We start from the raw sequence: 20,621 nt of genomic DNA, 5'->3' as shown, positions 1-20,621 counted from the left end.
CCGCAGCCCCGCAAGATCCGTCGGACATCTTCTTGCGGGGCGGACTCGAGGAGGACGGCAACCACGCATGCGCGGGTTGGCGCCGGCCAACCTGCGCATGCGCGTGTGACGGCAGTTATGCAGCGCCGGCCGCGTCATGTATGCAGCGGCGCCTTTACGCGCCGCCAAGGCCTGGCCCATATTCGGGCTCTGAATCGGTCGGGATAGGGGCCGTTTCACGCTGTCGTGAACCTCGACGGCGTTCACGACGGCGCGAACAGTCTGTCTCCATTTCAGAGAATCGCGCCCAAGATTCTTTTAAAAACTCAACTACCGCATTCAAAGACATTCTGACCCAGACTTTTAAATCCTAAATTGACAAATGTTTATAATCCGATCTAAAATCCTGCATTTGTCACACCTTACAGCTTCTTCTGGCACTTTTTTCTGAATGGCACTTTCTTCTGGATCACATGAGCCTCTTTGTGTGTTACTGCACTTTCTTTTCTGCACAGGAAGAAGCTGAAGATGTTTGCAGCTGAAGATAAAAAAGAAACAAACTGAGAGTGTGCACAGTGCCATTTACCAACCTAAAGACATGAACATGTACAAAGTAAGCATGTGCAAACGTTTTGAGACCCATTGTGAATTGTAGCTCCGAAATTCCAATGACCCGACCTCCGATTCTTGGTAAGGTAGGATACTCTCCTTTCCTTTGGGTTTATCATAGCATGGAGTATGTATGAGGGACATGGAGGAGTATGGGTGTTTGAAGGGAGCATGGGAGATATAAGGAGATGTGGAGGCAGCATTGGAACAAGGAGAGGCATTTTGACTAGGTGGCTGGTGAGAGGGGTAGGAATGTGGGCTCGAGAGCTTAAAAACCAGGACCAGAACTGGATTGATATCCCAGTAAATGGAAGTGGGTCTTCTAAAGTTTTGGCATCCACCTGCCACAGTTGTGACCTTGGCCTGCCTTAGGAGGTAGCAGCTTCATCTCATCCCATACCCAACTCTCGAAGGTTGAAGGAACTGTTGGGAATAGTGAGATGAAGGGAAAGGGTCATAAAGGAAGTGTTGGACGTAGGTTACAGCTGGAAACAGCTAGCTAAGAGGATTTTGGAGTATTGTTGAGCGTGATACCAACAATCTGAGCTGTAAGGTATTGTTGCTACATACTCAAACATCCAGTGACCTCACAGTGACCAGTAAGTTCCATGTATCTGAGTTAATTGATTTAATTAGAATATTTACCACTTCTTTATTCCATTGCATTTAATCATAAATATATCAATAAATTACCAAACTAATTTAGAATCTGGATTATATTGATTATGAAACTGGAAATTGACGCATATCATTCTTTACAAAACAAATTGCAACATCCAATGATACTTTGGACAAGCTGCTAATGAAGGAAGTGAAGTCAGTGCAATGATTGTGGTCAGATGACATCATTGTTCTATAATGTGTGCCATTGCTTAGCATGGTCTGATGTATATAAATATTGAGTAGAAGCAGAGAACAGGCAGCCAGAGGAACAGAATCCAGTGTCCAGCTCCCATGCATGGAGGCAAGATGAAAATCATTCTCTTCATCTTTGCTGCAGCCCAGATCCTCCACTGTTCTGGCAAGTATTATATGTGCTAAGGAATGGTTTTGTTGTACTGTTTGTTGTTCTGATCATTGGGTGTTAACCCAAATGGCTAATGGTCATAAATGTACTCATCCTTAAAACCCTTCGTTTTTCGATTCAGGAATTCCATGTTCAAGTTCTACCTTTTCAGAACTTCAGACAGCAATAGATATTACAATTGCAAAGGTGAATGAAGAATTTGCAACAAGCAACATCTTTGCCATTGTGAAGTGTGAATTGACAAATGTAAGTGCCACCAAGTTTAATTTATTATTTTTTGACTTTTCCCCAGTAATAATACATGAACGCGAATTTATTTTCTTTATGTTATAAGATTTTTCATGTAAAATATCACACTATTGTTCAGAGCTGGACAGAAATAATGACTTGTAGCATTTCAGCATTGTCTGTAATGGAAATATTAGCTCTCTGCACTGTGTTTTCACAATGCTTTTTCATTTTCGGTTTAAGTGAATTACTTCCTGTTGTTACCATTTTTTCATTAATTGCTTCTATGTGAACTATTAACCTTGAAATTCCTTTGGTAAACATTATAATGGGATCTCCCGATGTAAATTCCTGCTGGGCTGCTGTGAGGCTGCAGTTTGACTCCACAAAGAGGTAGTAACGGGCTCGGATCCATAATAGCTCATTGTCACAAGTAGGCTTCAATGGAGTTACTATGAAAAGCCCTTAGTCGCCACATTACGGTGCCTGTTCGGGGAGGCCGGTACAGGAATTGAACCCACGCTGCTGGCCTTGTTCTGCATCACAAGCCAGCTGTTTAGCCCACTGTGCTAAACTAGCCCCTGGTCCAGTTCATTTTCTGGTCAACTCCTGGTTGTTGACCATGATTAGTTGATTCAATCATTCATTCATGGATAAATGATTAGATTCTTTCATGTTGTAACTTCCCATTGCCTGGCACTGTTAGTGCCAATGTTATTTGCTACTTCACAGCCCAAGCCTGAATGTAGCCCTGTTTTTGCTGCATGTAGTCTCAGGGTGCTAACGTATCTGAGGAGTTGCAAAAAATACTTGTCTTGTACTGGAATGTATATTCTGCATTTGAGGCTGCATATCCATGTAGCAGTCGAGGGAGGTTATTCATGAAGGCTCTGCCTTCTCAACATTGCCCCTTGCCTGAACTGTGGTGATTCTCAGGTTAAATCACCACCAGTCAGCTCTCCCCCTCAAAGGGGAAAGCAGCCTGTGGTCATCTGGGACTATGGCAACTTTACTTTACCTTAGAGGTATGGTGTGTCTTCTCTCCACTGGATAGGATGGGCCATTTAAATTGCCATTTACTTTGGCAGGACCATAATATCCCGTCAGACAGGAGGGGCTCTGAAGTCCTGGCCTATGCTTAAACAGCACACAGAACAGTTCTGCTTCTGACTGAATTTTACTGTTCCTTCTCAAGAACTTCACAATGATGACAAAGAGGGTGAAAATATGAAAGGTGTGAAACCTTTAGGTCTTGGTTCATTTCTGCAGACAGTGTTTTAAGTTTGAGATTTGGAGGACATATTGAGCTGTATTCTATTGTTCGACACACGTTGAGATACATTCCAGCTCAGAGATGTCAATGCGGTGTACACAAACACTGATCTTGAAAAGCTAATCATTGAATCAAAAACAAGCTCAGATCATTAGAAAGAGAAATCTTTATTTGGAATGAATGTGACGGAGCATTGACCATGCACTGTCACGGTGTTGCTGATCTAGATGGTGTTGTCCATACCCAATCCACCACCTTTTGACACACATTCAGAGCCATCACATGTATTCCCACATCAGCACACGTGACTGTGAATTTTCAAAGACACAATGGCATGTTTTACAACCACAGATGACAAAAGAGAAGGTGAAGAATTGGAAGATACTTTTATGAAAGTTACCAATGACTGTGTGGAATTTACCAGCTCTTCTGGCTGGCAGGACCTTATCTTCCTGCTGAAGGCGACCCCCCATGACAGCAAGCCATGCCACCAGGTACTTTGCTCGCTGGAACTCCTCACTGCAGGCCGAGATCAGGTCGCCATTTTTAAATGCAAGTTCCCCAGACAAGCGCAGGGCACACTCAGGCCAGATCACTGCTATGCAAACAATGTCAGCTTGGCACCTGGGCTGTGCCAACCTGCCACCCTAGCAGTGCAATCTGTGCACCTTGGCAGTGCCAGGCTGGCACTACCAGGGTGGCAGGCTGGCAGTGTCAAGGTATCTCAAGTGGGTCCATCAGTGCTCGTGTACCACCCTGCCCAGAGGCAAGCACCTGGAGGCCTCCAATCCCCTGAAAGACCCCCAGGAGTGCCATTCCATTTGCTATCCCTTTGAGGACACCAGCATTTGAATGGTGCTCACCCGAGGTCTCCAAGGTGAGGGAGTTAGATCCAACGCCTTAATTAGATCTTGGGAGCTCATATTTTAGTGAGACTAGTGTGGTAGTCACCACTAGCTGTATTATATGTATTATGGTCAGACACATATACTAGAGGTACATGGGTAAATCCCTGCCTGCTGGCTCCGCCCAGTAGGCGGTGTATAAATGTGTGTGCTCGCCGGTGCTGCAGCCATTCTGGAGCAGCTACAGGAGGTACAACATCTTTGCTCAATAAAGCCTCGATTATTCCACTACTCTCGTCTTTGAGTTAATTGATAGTGCATCAACAAGCTGTCTCACTCTTAACATGCAGTATTTGCCCACAATGGGCGGAGTTCACATTGCGACTTCTCACGAGATCAGGTAGATCCTGAAAGTGGGGTCTTCCAGCATTTACCTGTCGCGATGTGCCGTGCTGTTTTTTGGGAGTAACGCGACTGGTAGATCCCGCCTGAACTCAGTCTATTTCACATCAAAATGAACGATATATGAAACAATTGTCTTTCAATGCACTAAGCAATAGAAACTGACTAGTAAAGTAGGCTCTGAGAGACTGTTTCCGCAGGTCGGGAATCCTAAACATGGGGGCACATTTTCAGATAAGGGGCCGATCACTTAAGACTGAGACAAGGAGAGATTTCTTCGCTCAAAGGGTTGTAAATCTTTGGAATTCTCCACCTCAGAGGGGTACCTCAATCCAGGGTGGAATGAAATGTTAGGGCTGAAATAAAATTTTAAAAGTTGTTTGGGGACTGGGATTTGTGTTTAACTATGCTGCCACGACACTTTTTGTATTGTTTTTCCATCGCTATTTATTTTTCATGGGTAAGCAGCCCCTGAGGCAGCAACTCAGTGCCTGCCCCCCTGAGGTAGCGCAATAGACGTGCCAGTCCACACTCTTCCTTTTCTCGATGGCCCTCCTCTACCCACTCTCCCTGGCGGTGCTCAGTCTTTCCCAGCTCACGTTTCATGCCAGCAGCATGAAATTGCATTCCGGGGATGATCAGGACTGGGTGTGCATTGCACTCCTGCTTCCAGGGCCTCTGAGTGCACACACCAGATGCCTTAAATTCAGGTCAAAATCTCAGATATAAACAAGAGTTAAGTAAGATCACACCTGATATCCTTTAATTGATTATATTATGTAGTGAACTATTTTAAGTTGGTGAACAGACCTTTTATCTCATTGACTGAGTGCACTATTAAATTAAGACAAAAATAGGACATATAAAAATGAAATACGGTGGATACTAGAAATCTGAAATAAAAACAGAAAATGCTGTGAAAGTTAATGTGGTGAGAAGCACCAAGGATCAGAGGGACCTTGGAGTGCATGTACACTCACCCTTAAGGTAGCAGAGCAGGTAGTTACAGCGGTTAAGAAGACATATGTTATACTTGCTTTTATTAGCTGAGGCATAGAGTTTAACAGTAAGGTGGTTATGCAGAAACTGTATGAAATGTTGGTTAGGCTACAGCAGTATTGTGTGCAGTTCTGGAATCCACAGCACAGGAGGGATGTGATATCACTGGAAATGGTGCAGAGGAGATTTACCAGGATGTTGTCTGAGCTGGAGAGTTTTAGTTATGAAGAGTGATTGGATAGACTGGGGTTGTTTTCCTTGGAGAAGAGGAGACTGAGTGGGGACATGATTGGGATGGATGGTCAAGGCAGAGATGCTCCTAACATTTAAGAAGTATTTAGATGTGCACTTGCAATGCCAAGGCAAGTGCTGGAAAATGGGATTAGAATAACTAGGTGATGGCTTTTGACTGGCGCTGATGTGATGAGCTGAAGGGCCTTTTCTGTGCTGTAGAATTCTATGACTCTAATTCATCTGCCTAACCATAAGACTGCTTGCATTAAAATAACCCCCCCCCCCCCCACCCCCCCCAGGCTTGCCATGTTTCCTTGTGCTGTAACATGTTTCTCTTCATTCTGCCTTTCAGACTGACCTGTTTTTTCTTCTATATTTGGCTGTGCATCACTCCCTACTGTTCTCTCCCCCCCCCCCCCCCCACCCCCACCCCCCCCCCCCCCTCTCCCAACAGCACTAGCAAACTTTCTCAAAAGATATTGGTCCTATTCCGGTTCAGGTGCAATCCTTCCAACTTGTACAGGTCCCACCTTCCCCAGAAACCATTGCAGCAATCCAGGAAAATAAAGCCTTCCCTCCTGCACCATCTCTTCAGCAACACATTGGTCTGCATTATCCTCCTATTCCTATACTCACTGGCAATGGCACTAGGAGTAAAAAAGAGATTAGAACTTTTGAGGTCCTGCTTTTCAATCTGCTACCAAGCTACCTAAATTCTTGCTGCAGGACCTCAGCCCTCTTTCTACCTGTGTTGTTGGTACCAATGTGAACCACGGCCTCTGACTGTTCACCCTGCCCCTTCAGAAGTCCCTGCAGTTGTTCAGTGATGCCCCTGACCCTGGCATCAGGGAGGAAACACATATCCTGGAGTCACGTGTGTGGCTGCAGAACTGTCTAACTGCACCCCTTACTATTGAGTATCCCACCACTATTGCTCTTCCACTCTTACTCCTCTTCCCCTTGTGCGGCTGAGCCACCCACAGCACCGTCAACTTGGGTCTGGCTGCATTCCCAGAGGAAATCGCCACTCCCACCGTTTTCCGACACAGAAAAATGGTTATTGAGGGAGATGCACCCTGGGGCTTTCCTGGCGCCTGTCTGCCCCCATTCTTCTGACTGGTGGTCACCCCTTTCCTCTCTGACTGCACTTACTTAATCTGTGCGATGACCATGCCTAAAAATGATCTATCTACAAACCTCAAAGCCTCGTGGCTGCATACAGCCGGTGCTCAAGCTCCGAAACCCAAGTCTCAAACTTGTCAAACTGATGGCACTTCCTGCAAATGTGATCACCCAGACTTCATAGTAATTCCCACACACTTCAGGCCATGAAAAACAAGGGACTGAGCTCCACAGTCACACTTTTAGATGAAAGACTCTTACCTTAAATTTATGCCAGTTAGAAAATTATTTAAGTTATTATTTAAAAAACTAGAACTCTTTCCTTTCTTTAATGTCGCTTAAAAGTGGAGAAAACAACTTACCCACTACCAACCAATCAGCTCTCCCCCTTGTAGCCTCTACTCCTGCAGCAGCGCAAGACCACAAATAAAAGAACACCTTTCTCGTCTGTAACAAATTCCCACATTGCTCCCAAGTTCCCATTTTTGGGTTGAGTTTTCAGGATTTTATTGTGAGAAATCATATCAATGTGAGATGAAAAAAAATACTTTGTTGCATTTTAGATTAGTGCTTGTAATGGAGCAATTCTGTGTTATAGACTGATATATGATTGCAATTCTGTCTTAACTCCTGATGCCAACAATTTTTAGTATGCTTTAGTATGAACTAATAACATTGAAATTACCTTTGTAAGGTAGACTGTCGCAGTTGTGGTCTATGCTGTGGGGGAGGTAGCATGTTGCGGTGACAGTCTGTACTGTGTGGGGGGCGGGGGGGGGTAGTGTGTTGCAGTGATAGTCTACACAGTGGGCATGGTAGCGTGTCACAGTGATAATCTGTGCTGTGGGGGTAGTAGCATGTCATGGTGATGGCTATGCTATGGGGGAGGTAGTGGTGATTAGATGGGGAGGAACGGAATGGAGAGATGGGCAGGTTGGGGGTGCTAGGGAGAGTAGAGAGATGCTGCAGGGGTCATGGAATGGGTGATCAGGTATCGAGTGGAGAATGGGGAGGGCCATGCTTGCTTACAGGTGGGGCAGTGGGTAGGAGCATTTTGCAGGTGATAATAGGCATGGGAGGAGTATCTTGAGATGTTGATGGGCATGGGAGGAAAAGGGGAAGGGGTTCAGAGGGAGGGGTCAGTGGATTCAATGGAGGGTCCTAGTGGGCATACTGAGGGTACCAGTGATAGGACGGGATGGTTGTAATTAAAAGCGGCAGTGGGAGCTGGCAGGGTGGGAGAATGGGGCAGGGATGTTGAGTGAAGGGGTGCTGAGGGTTGATGAAGGGTTTGCGAAATGTGATGCAGATTCTGGGGCATTGGCAGGATAAGGATTGTGGGGCATTATAGCAGGGTGGATTGCTCAGAAAGATAGGGGACTTCAACATTAACCTGCATGCAATGGAAGGTGATGGGGAGGGTTGAACGATGACCAAAAGTGATTCCTGTGGCGGTGGGGGCGAGGCGTCAATAATTGTGGGGAGTGGGATAGTGTGCATGACGGGAGGCAGGGAGGGGAAATGCTTTTAGACTCTATTGAAAGCTGACGGTGACTGTCATGGTCCGTAGATTGGCTGAAGTGAATGATGAACTACAGAACATGTACTTTAAAATAATTCATTGTCGAAAAACTGCATGATAGGATAACTGGGATAAATTAAATAATGAACGACTAACACTAAACAACTATTGTGAAACTGCTGCAAATATATCTATCTCCCAACACGACCTACTCCCAACTCCCAGATCACAGGGTCATGTGATGGGTTTATAATGCCACCTAGCGGTCAGTGGTCGTGCACAACGTTATGTGCAATCTTACCTGACGCATATCATCACAGTGACCTTGGCTACAAGCAGCTATGCAAAGCCTTATGATGGAGATTCAAGATACTGCATGGGTGTTGGGTTATTGGCTGGACGGAGATGAAGACCCGCTTAGCTGGACAACTGAAGGGAAAGCCCTGCTTGTATTACTGACAATGCTCGGACCTTGAGACAAGTCAGAGAGTGAAGGGCAAAAAGGTTCAGTGTGTGCAGGAGATTTCTTGAACATGGCTCAGAAGAGGTCTGGCAAAGACCTCGGCCTCCCTGCATATGCCTGATTCTGCGGGTGTCCCTCAGAAAATGGCATTGGGAGGTGGGGGATGGTGCACAGGGTTACGACTATTGCAAATAAATCACATCAGGCAAGACAAAAATGCAAGTGAACTATATTTACAAGTGTGTAATAAGTGTGCAATCATAGTGTACCTGTGCAACCACTTTTGAAACCAGGGGTGGGACTCTCCGGTCGCCGAAGTCGCGTTCGGCCGGAGAATCCCCATTTCTGATGAAATCGGGGGAGGTGCCGCTTTTGCGATGCTCCACCCCCTCCTAAGCGGCGTACTCCAGGAGTACGCCGCATGCTATATCAACGGCCTCAGTACATTGCCTGAGTACCACCCCCGATACTCCGCCCCCGACCGGCTGAGTCCCTGAAGGCGTCAGTCGCGTATGGTCTGATCAGTTTGGAACTTAGACCTGCGCTGCCACAGTCAAAGAACAAAGAACAAAGAAATGTACAGCACAGGAACAGGCCCTTCGGCCCTCCAAGCCCGTGCCGACCAGACTGCCCGACTAAACTACAATCTTCTACACTTCCTGGGTCCGTATCCTTCTATTCCCATCCTATTCATATATTTGTCAAGATGCCCCTTAAATGTCCCTATCGTCCCTGCCTCCACTACCTCCTCCGGTAGTGAGTTCCAGGCACCCACTACCCTCTGCGTAAAAAACTTGCCTCGTACATCTACTCTAAACTTTGCCCCTCTCACCTTAAACCTATGCCCCCTAGTAATTGACCCCTCTACCCTGGGGAAAAGCCTCTGACTATCCACTCTGTCTATGCCCCTCATAATTTTGTATACCTCTATCAGGTCGCCCCTCAACCTCCTTTGTTCCAGTGAGAACAAACCGAGTTTATTCAATCGCTCCTCATAGCTTATGCCCTCCATACCAGGCAACATTCTGGTAAATCTCTTCTGCACCCTCTCTAAAGCCTCCACATCCTTCTGGTAGTGTGGCGACCAGAATTGAACACTATACTCCAAGTGTGGCCTAAAGTCGGGGGAGGGCCGATCCGTGGGCATGGGGCACTTTGGCAGGGGCTGGTGGTACTGTTGGGGGGTGGTCCGGGGTGGTCCGGGGTGCGCTAGCCGGCAAAAGGGGGAGCACTATTTCGCAGGCCGGGTCCACGGGCGGCCGGCGCCATGTTGCACGTCATGGCCGCTGCCGTGCGCATGCGCGGCCACGGACCTGGCAATTCTCCAGCCATATTGGCAGCTAGAGCCGGGTGTTCTACACTGCCGGCATGCTAGCCCCCAGCCAAACGGAGGATCGGTGGCAGTTTTACGCCATTTTGTCTGTCGTAAAACGCCTCCGTTCCCACCCCGGTGTGAGGACATAGCCTCACAGTCTCAGAAACCAGCCCCCGATCTTCTTAATTTTTCTTTCTCTACACTTCTCGGTGCTCCCCCGTCATCCACAGAAGGGGTGGAGACAGCCTGCTGACCAGTTTACCCTATTGTCTTGGATGTGCTTGGCAGCTGTCTTCTGGAGACCCGAGGCTCCGCTTACTTTGGCTGTCCTGCACTGGGTGCATGATTCTATTGACTGAGCACAATGCAACTATTTGAATACTGAATACTAAAATATCGCAGGATATTTCCCAAGTGCTTTATAATGTACTAGAAACAATATTTTTGTCTGAAGCCAATTTATTATTTGTAAGTATGATTTGAAGCATCCTTCATTAATTGTAACTCTAATCCTTTGATTAGAATCCAGTTTTCACAGAAGGTCAAACTCCAGTCAATTTAACGATTGATATCCAGGCAACTGTGTGCAACAAAAGTTCTGGACTGGATCCTGCAAATTGTTCACTGATACCCATCCAGAATGCTGTGAGTATTACAATTTCAGCCATTTGATTCACTGTTGTGAATAATCCTAAAATTGGAAATTTTGGGGTGACAGTAAAAGGACACAATGATCTACCATGGAACATGTACATATATTTTGCAACAAAGATAAAAGGTATGGATGTGCCCACACTCTGGATTCTTGTAAAACATGATGAGAAGTTTGTCAAGAGATGTTGCTCATACAATCAAAGATGCTGATAAGTTGGAACCAGACCTTTATGTAAGCAATAACGGCTTAGGAGAGAAATGTCCCTTTACAATTTTCATTAATTCTCTGAAGGATTTATCTCCTGATTTTGCTGGTGAATAAGATTCTATAGCAACATAAACGTTTACGGCGAACTGAGCTGAGAAATATTGCAACCTTTAGTCCTTCAGTGTTGTCAGTGGCTATTAAAAACATTTGGAATCTTTCTTCAGATGAATTCCATGTTTCATAATCCACATGAAACGTTTCTATGCTGCTGTTTTTCTCTTGGGTCTACACTTCCTCTCTTCTGATTGGTATGGAAAGTATGGCACAAATGATCCCTTGAACAAGCAGCTAGGAAATCTTTCCCTTTTGCCTGACTGCATTTCAACTTTTCACCCGAGTAGTGGACTAAGCAGAGTTGACAGATTACAAAATTCCCCTTTCCCGGCTGCCCTTGTATCTTCGCCATGTGCACGCTGCCTGGAGCCCAGACCCCCACTCACTACAATGCACTTAATTCTTCCCCGACTGTTGGCCTACATTGGTGGCAATGCTTCACTCGACATCTGTGTGCGTTTCAATCCGATCCCGAGAATTTTCCATTGTTCTTGATGCCGTGCCACAGTTAGTCAACAAAATATTCTTCCCAGCAGTTTTTCTGTCTCAATCCTCATCGCCAGTTTTCTCTTCTGTTTTATGTCTTTGTTGCCTCAAAGGGAAAAGTTATGGAGGTGCCACACTCTGGACTCTTATGAAACTTGATGAGAGGTTTATTAAGGGTATTACTTATACAATTAAGATGGTGATCTGCTCAATGCCTGAGCACTCTGTTGACATCACTACCCCTCACGTGACACAGAACCAGCAAGAATGTATCCCCAGATACATGACAGGACATTTGAAAGTTAGTCCCCTGTTGGTTAATATTTCTCATTGGCCCCCCACATAGCAGAAACCAGTAAAGTATCCCGCTGTGTCTCAGCAATGTCAGGAGAGTTTTGGAAGGCAATGCTGTCAATAATGGAACAAGCTTGGGTCAGTGATAGGGTAATTCTACAATAAACTGTAACATCGATTTTGATGTGGTGGGTTTCTTCAATGAACCTCCTCCATTGTCCAGCTGAATGGAACTGTTCATTCTTATTTATCCAATATTAAGCAGACCAACTTGGACACGCGCTACACTTCCTGCCTCCCTCAGTTACCTGTGGAATGTATCCTTTGTTTCCAACATTTCCACATCAATATGCTGCCCCTTGGCAACATCTTCTGAAAACATAGGGTCAGATTCAAACACGTCTGCTGATGACACCCAGCTCTAACTCTTCAGCACCCCTCACAACCCTTCCATTATCTCTGTACTGCAGTCTGCTTGTTCATCATTCAGTCCTGGATGAGCTATTATATCCTTTAGATTACCACTGAAAACTTAAAAAATAGGTTCCACCTCTTTTCCCATCCATTTAAACTTTATGAGACAGCCCACAGTGTCAGAGGCCTATTTGGCTCCAAGCTAATATTCAACTCATTCAAAACTCTGATACCTTTATGCTCTTTTTTCACAAATTCCCCTTGCTCCCTAGTTCTAGATTCTCCACGAGGGGAAACATCCTCTCAACATTCAGGACTGAATGATTAACAAGTAGACTACAGGATAGAGATAATGGAAGGGTTGTGAGGGGGGCTGAAGAGCTAGAACTGGGTGTCAAGGCCACCTCAGAATCTTATACATTTCAATAAGATCTTCCCTCAACCTTCCAAACTCCAATAGATATTGGTCCAACCTTTCCTCATAAAACAATTCCCTCTCCCAGGAATCAAACAAGTGAACCTTCTCGGAACTGCTTCTAACTTAAATATACTTCTCCTAGATAAGATGAGCAAAACTGTACTCCGTCCTCCAACTGCAGTCGTACCGATGCCTTATAGAGCTGTAGCAAGAGTTCTTCACTTTTATACTTTGCAATAAGACCCACTGAGAATTTGGTGTTCTCAATGTCTTGACACTTGTGCGCAACCTACTCTGGAATTTCCTGGAGTAGATGTGTCCTGATGTCTTAATGTATAAGTTATTTATAGACAGTGGGACTTAGTGAAGGTGGGGTCTCATGTTATGAACTCAGTGTTGCTCAGAAACAGTCTTTCTTTCCAATAATAATGGGTGTCTCCATTTCCCTTTCTAATAATAATCTTTCCATATTTCCTCTTCCGTGGACAACAATCTGCAATTCCTGCACCATGTGGGTACTTCAGACTGTTTCATGTGTCCTGGAGGCTGATATTTGCAGGAAGTGTTTCCAGCTGCTCAAACTCCTGTAGGGGGGGTCTCTGAGTTCTTAGACAGCAGGAATCATTGCCGGCATATGTGGCTGTCTGTTTCCTGGATTACAGGTTCCACAAGAGGGTCGCCACAGCTGAATAGAGTTCAGACTGCCCAGAATGAATTGGCAGGTAGTCCAAGAACCCTTTCAAAGTGAGACACACTCAAAATAATATTCAGTCGTGATTCGGAAATGAAAATTACATTTTTAGATGTTCGGAGTCTGGCACCGTGAGCCAAAGGACTGCACGGGAAAGTTACAGTAAAGTGTAGGAACGCATTCATGATTTGAGATAGTTGGGAGATAGAGACACGATCAGGTACTGTTGATGTGGGATCTATTTAGAAGTTGTCTCTCTAATGCCAGGAACATCACCACGAGGGTGCAGCACATTCTGTGGGGGAGGGAGGTGGGATGCCCCGGGGAATCATAGAACAATTATAGAAGACCATTCATCCCATATAATCTAGGCCTAACACCCCCACCCCATCCCCGTAACCCAGTAACCCCACCTTAACATTTTGGTCATTCGGGAGGCATGTGGCGCAGTGATTAGCACTGGGACTGCGGCGCTGAGGACCCGGGTTCGAATCCCAGCCCTGGGTCACTATCTGTGTAGAGTTTGCACATTCTCCCCATGTCTGTGTGGGTTTAACCACACAACCCAAAGATGTGTCCATTAGGTGGATTGGCCACTCTAAATTGCTCCTTAATTGGATAAAATATATATAATTGGGTACTCTAAAGTTATTAAAAAAAAACATTTTGGTCATTAAGGGGAAATTTAGCACAGCCAATCCACCTAACCTGCACATATTTGGACTGTGGGAGGAAGCCACGGCTCCCGGAGGAAACCCATGCAGACACGGGGAAAGAATGTGCAAACTCCACACGGACAGTCACTCAAGGCCGGCATTGAACTCGTGTCTCTGGCAGAATGAAGCAGCAGTGCTAACCACTTGTGCCACCATGCTGCTCCAGAGCCAGGTGTCATGGTCCATGTCAGCACCAAGAACATAAAGAGGAAATGGAAATCCTGTAGTTAGAGTTTAAAAAGCTCAGGAGGAATGTAAAACAGAACCTCAATTGCTGGATTGTCTCCAGTGCTGTGAGTTAGTGCGAGTAGAAAAGAGAGGACATCACAGGACATTGTGTGGTGAGAAGAAGAACTTTCGATCCTGCAACATTGATCTAGCTTTGCAACAGGCGGGACCCGAAACATGTGCTGTGGGGGGGGGTTGGGGGGGGTTGGGGGGGGGGGGGGGTAAACTAATTCAGCAGAGGATTGGACAGCAATTTGCATTATTGCGAGGGAAAAAACTAGATGCACAGGAGAATGGGAGGGACAGTTAGAGATAATATAGTATTAGGTGGGAGCTCAGAAAATACAATGAAGTCTAATGTAGGTTTGAAGTACATGTGTGAAAATGCACAAAGGACAGAATTTTCCAATATTTTTTCGAAGTGTAGGTCCCGGTGAGAAAACCAGGGAGAATAATGCTGGCGCAGGTGTGTTCAGAAGGATTTTCTTGATCAGCATTTTTCCAGATGGATGAGGAAAGGACCTTGCTGGATCCATTTCTAGCGAATGAAATGAGTCAAGTGGAGAATGTAACAATTGGGGAGCATCTCCGTAATAATGATGATGTGGAGATGCCGGCGTTGGACTGGGGTGAGCACAGTAAGAAGTCCTACAACACCAGGTTAAAGTCCAACAGGTTTGTTTCAAATACAAGCTTTCGGAGCACTGCTCCTTCCTCAGGTGAATCCTCTTCATTCCGTAATAGTGATCATAGCATCAGGGAGTTTAGGTTGATTTTGGATATGACATGAGCAAATTAGAACGAAACTATGTAACTGAAGTGGGATTATTTTCAGGTAAATGAAAAAATGTTTCAATCCTGGGTTTAAAGGAGTCAAGAGGGGAGAAGCTGCAAAGTCCCCAATAAAAAGACGAGGTGCTACTCCTCAAGCTATATTGAACTTCACTGGAACAGTATCAGAGGCTGGAGTGGGAGTGAACAGTAGTATTCACATGTCAGATCACCAGGTCACAATGGGTTTGTAATAAGCACTAAGCAAGTTGTCCGCTCCATTCAGCAATAACCTTTGACCTTATTCAACGTACCAAAATCCGCAACTGCTTGAGAAGTGGTATGGAGACAGTGATCTAAAAAGGCGGTTGCTTACTTTATCATTTGCTTCATGAAATTATGAACCAAAAAATAAAGCATTGCAAAATCGAGCAGAAAACAGTATCACATTGTAAACTATTCTGCAATTTTACCTATGAACTCAGATAAAGCATTGGCACCTTAACAAAGAGTGCTTTTCTCATTAACGGTTACCACAGTCTCGGAAGAGGGGGCGGGGGAGCAAGGGGAGAGGCACATTTTAAACAAGTCTTTTGCTTTTTTGATCCAATCAGATCAGTTGTGATCCGTTCCCTGAAGGAGACAGCTCTTTCATTTTTTACACTCTGCCTTCCACTGTTTAATGCTGGATACAGAATGCGACAGCATTCCTGACGCCCAGTGTTGTTAAAGTGTAAACGATGGGATCATGGAAGGTGACAGAGAGCCATCTCTATTCTGCAATCTGCCTTTGGGCAGTCTGACCATCGCTCCCAATGAAAACTCCCACATGTGGCAGCGAAATTCAGGGAGCTGAAAAGGAATAACACGGATTCAGTCTCCCACACTGATCAGTTTGAAAGTTCTCCCTAACTGTAAAACGATCACATTAACGTGCAATGGAACATTTACCCTGGTGATTAAACAATACCCTGCATGAGTAAAACCCTTTGGTGTTTAAAATATCCTGGCACTCAGGTATGATGTTCAATATTCTGCGGTTCATGCTCACACTATTACAAAATTCACTCTGTTTTGGAGCATTGTTACTGAATTGCAATCTCACCCTCTATATCTGTAGAGAACTGCCACTTGCTTCAGCTGGGTCACACTTCAACGTATTGAGAATTCAAGTGTGGTGATACAATGCATGAACACAAACACCACAACTTCAACACCAACACCAACCACAACACCAACATCAACACCTACACCAAACTCAACACCAACACCTACACCAAACTCAACACCCATACCAACCTCAACACCTACACCAAACTCAACACCCATACCAACACCAACTTCAACACCAACACCAACCTCAACACCAACACCAACCTCAACACCAATCTCAACACCAACACCAACCACAACACAAACACCAACACCTACACCAACCTCAACACTAACCTCAACACCAACACCAATCTCAACATCAGCAACAACCTCAACACCAGCACCAACCTCAACATCAGCACCAACCTCAATGCAAACCTCAACAGCAACTTCAACAACATCAACGACAACCAAATCACCACCAACATCATCATCACCTGAAGGCACTAAGTCAACGAAGGATTGCCACAGAAAGGTAAATCACACATTTAAAAAATATATATTGTTAAAAGAAGTGATGGTCTGTAATGTCTTGAAAACCTACATGAAAATAGCAATGTAAGTACAGCAGATATCAGCACAGAAGAATGTGAAAATGTCTTGAGTTATGTTACTAAATTGCCATGATCCTCTCTCTGTTGAAAGCACCCAACTTCAGAACAGAAGAATTGGGAGCAGGGATAGGTCATGGCTTTTCTTCTACTCAAGTCAATTCCCCGTGAATCCCTAAGAGCCACAAACCTGTTAAACGTTCGCCTTGAATTCACTCATCAACAGACAATTCCGGGCTCCCTGTCATAATGAATTCCAAAGGCTCACAACCATTTGAGTGAGAAAAGTTCTCCTTTTCTCAGTCCTAAATGGATAATGCATTAGACTAAGTTTCTGATTCATAGTTCTAGATTCTCCAACCAGATGGAACTTTCCTACAGTGACTGTTTAAACTCCTTTTTATAAAGTTACCACTCACTGAAACCTGCAGTGCACTTTCTCTGTCTAAGGATGTATCTTCACTTGAGCAGAATCATTTGCTTTAACAATTGCATTAATCATTAAAAAGATTATTTTTTTAAATGCTGTGTCATATGTGTATGAAGTATAGTAGTTGGCTTCAAACTTTACCTAACTGTATTAATTTATTGTTTAAGTAGGAGATAAAGAGGGAATGTGATGTCAATTCAGCACATTATTGGAATTCTTGATTATTCACTTTGTTAATCCACTTGCTTAGTGCTGGATTTTGCATTCTGGAATTTTCTAATAATACTGTCAGAGATTCCAAATATAATTCACCAACACGAAGGATCGATTTGGTCTAAACTTGTTGATTGCTCCATTTCAGAAATTCCTATTTAAATCTTTAGGAAATTTGGAAACAAGGGAAGTTACTTAAACAGCTGGGGATTCTGTAGTCCACTGGTCACTAGTACAGCTAGGAATACACTAGTACAGCTAGGAATGCAGTCGTGCACTGGTTACTCGTACAGTTGGGGATGCGATAGAGCACTGGTTACTTGTATGTCCGGGGATGCTGTATTGCACTGTGGTATGACACCCTGTACGGTGAATTCCAGCCCCACGCATCCTGAAATCACAACACAAATTAATTAACCGATAATTTGTATGAAATTAACCATAATCTTTAGCTAGTGGCTGCCCAATAATGACAGTCACCAGGTTTGTAAGTTTAAACTCAATTAATTTTTATTTATAATGTGAACAAATATGAAGTATGCAATGATGGAGTTGGTTAAATATCCTTTAAAATCTATCTGCCCTTTAACTGCCGCACCCTCTACCCAATGCACAAGACAGACAAACAGAGATGGGAAGGAATAGGGTAGAAATATAATAAGGATTATGGTCAAAAGATGAGTACCCTTGCTCCAGGTGACGAGTTCTTCACTGCACTCTCTTCACATTATGAATGCTGCTTAAAGTCTCTGGTCCTCAGCATGTAACCATCTTCTTTGCAGTTAAGTAGTATATCTTACTCACAGCTTTTCCAGGTGAGGCCTCTGGCTTCACATCAGCCTGTTCTGCAAAGTGAGTTATAAGATGCTGGTCTCTGCTTCACATCTTCACAAGTCTCTTTTTTTGCAGAGAGTAATCAGATTCTCACAGCAACCTTTTGATGAGAATTAACTGGATATTCCTGGAGTGAGCTGGTTAGATTCCTCCATCCAGCCTGTAGAATTAAAAGTGAAATGAAAACACAAGCCTTGTGACAGTGAAAAGCACAGCAGTGTGATCAGATCCAATCATCACCTGCCACTGGGCAGAGCGCTGCCCCTTTTGTCTAATTCATTGGCCATCAACCAAATCAATCAAATTGATTCACCACTGATCTCTCCTTCTGCTGCAATGCTCTGCTTGGATTTAAAGGCACAGGTCACCCACAAGCTGCTTTTCCATAAAGTCACAGGTCCATTAATTATCCATTGATCAAAATGGTAACAGCAAAAAGAAAAGGGAAATAAGGGAATGAACAGGGAACAAACAAGAGGGACCGTTACAAATGGTTACTAGTATAGTTGGAGATGCTGTAGTGTGCTCGTTACTGGTATGGCCAATGTGCTGCAATGCACTAGTACTAGTATGGTTGGAGACGCTGTAGTGCACTGGTTACTAGTATGGCCAGGGGTGCAATGATGCACTGGTGACTAGTACGCCGAGGATCGCTGTAGTGCACTGGTTACAAATCCCTCTGGGGGTACTGTAGGTGGCTGGTAAGATAGTTATTGGTGAACAACCTGCAGAATTCCTGCCGATAATGCCAACGGGCAAATTAAAGGAGGCACTGCACCCATGATTTTGCCATCTGCTGCTCATTGAATACGAGAGGTCTAAACAACAATGAGAGGCTTCAGAAACGTAAGATCCATTTCTCAGAAAGACTCTGGATGGATTTGTATACAAAACTGGCAGAGTAACACAATAATCAAATCACAGATGACAGCACCTGAAATCTTCCCAAACCCAATAACTCACAAATAGCGAATGAGATAAATGAGCAATTTTTCTGGCTTTGGCAGTGCTTGTTCAGGGAACAGATGTTGACCAGCAGATCCCCTGCTTTTTCTCATGGGGTCTTGTATATGCACCTATATATGCAGAGAGTCTCTGTTTGACATCTCAGATATGACTCCCCCAAAAAATTATGAAGGGCGTGATTCAGCATCTGCCTTGTGCCTAGAGCAGATCCAGGCACAACAGGGGAATTGTGCGCGAGCCCCAAAGCAGGCATCTGTGCTGGGCCGATTGCAAGACACCCGACACCCTCCGCCAGTGCAATCTAGATCAGGTCCTCACTGGGCGTGATCCTGATCTGCATATTTAAAGAGCCATTCGCCAATTTAAGTACCCATACACTGTAAGCACCTGGCGCCCGGGAGATAACGGCTGCACCTGTGACACCCAGTCAGGGCGCAGTTTAGTCTGGTCCACACAAACGCGAACCAGGCGTGATGGCACTTCGCGGTGGGGGTGGTTTTTGCAGGGTATTAGAAATCCCCGGGTGGTTGGAAAACGGAGGTAGAACATTAGCTGGTGATGTTGCAGATGTAGTGATAGGCTTGGAATTACAGGAGAAGCAAAGTTTAAAAAGTGTCCAGCAAGGGAACGTGGTGGGTTAAAACAGTTTGTACCTCAAGGCAAGAAGTATTACAAACAAGGTAGATGAGCTAAGGGCACAGATAGACCATGGCAGCAGGGTATCATTGCTATAACAGAAACCTGGTTGAAGAGCCTGCAGACAGAATAGAGTGGGGGATAAAAAAGGAGGATTTGCACTAATGGTTAAAGAATCAATTCTAGTCGTGAGAAGGGATGATGTCAACAAATGAGACTTTATGGATTGAACTTGGAAATAAAAAAGGTGTCACACATGGCAGTCACACTACTGGGAATCTACTACAGACCCCCAAATAGTGAAATGGGGATAGAAGATGAAAAATGTTGGAAGATCTCTCGTTGTAACAAAACGGCAATAATTGAAGGTGGACCTTAACTATCCCAATGTCAACTAGTATCCAAACAATATAAGGGAAACTGAGGGAGAAACATTTATGCAGTGTATCCAGGAAAATTCTTTCAACCAATTAATGACAAACCCAACGTGAGGAGATGCATTTCTGGACGTCGTCTTGAGGAATGAAGAAGGGCAAGTGGGTGAAGTTGATGACCATATCAGGAATAATGATCACAATTAATTGGATTCAGTATTATCATGGAAAAGGACAGAGATACAGCAGGAGTAAAAATTTTGAACTGGGAGAAGGCAAATTTTACAGAAATTAGAAGACATGGCTGAGGTGGAGAGGATACATCAGTGTAAAACCTGGAGGAAGCACTAAAGTGAGATCCTAAATGTACAAAGTAGACATGTCGTCTCCAAAATTGAGGGTTACTGCCCAATCTAATAATAATAATCTTTATTGTCACAAGTAGGCTTA

The 20,621-nt window shown here is 44.6% G+C and overlaps 1 protein-coding gene across 1 annotated transcript in view; it reads left to right on the top strand.

Moving 5' to 3' along the window:
* The first annotated feature begins 1,525 nt into the window (after nucleotides 1–1,525).
* The window catches only part of LOC140407812 (uncharacterized), a 37,541-nt gene continuing 18,445 nt past the window's right edge, over nucleotides 1,526–20,621 (top strand). The window contains exons 1-4 of the mRNA XM_072495061.1: nucleotides 1,526–1,609; nucleotides 1,737–1,861; nucleotides 10,541–10,663; nucleotides 16,133–16,642. Of these exons, the coding sequence (XP_072351162.1) occupies nucleotides 1,543–1,609; nucleotides 1,737–1,861; nucleotides 10,541–10,663; nucleotides 16,133–16,642 (825 nt within the window). The 5' untranslated portion in view covers nucleotides 1,526–1,542. The remainder of the gene's footprint in view (nucleotides 1,610–1,736; nucleotides 1,862–10,540; nucleotides 10,664–16,132; nucleotides 16,643–20,621) is intronic.

This window comes from Scyliorhinus torazame, chromosome 2 (assembly GCF_047496885.1).
Source record: "Scyliorhinus torazame isolate Kashiwa2021f chromosome 2, sScyTor2.1, whole genome shotgun sequence".
Taxonomy (NCBI): Eukaryota; Metazoa; Chordata; class Chondrichthyes; order Carcharhiniformes; family Scyliorhinidae; genus Scyliorhinus; species Scyliorhinus torazame.
Note: the sequence above shows the minus strand (reverse complement) of the source record. Positions and strands in the feature narration are given on the sequence as shown.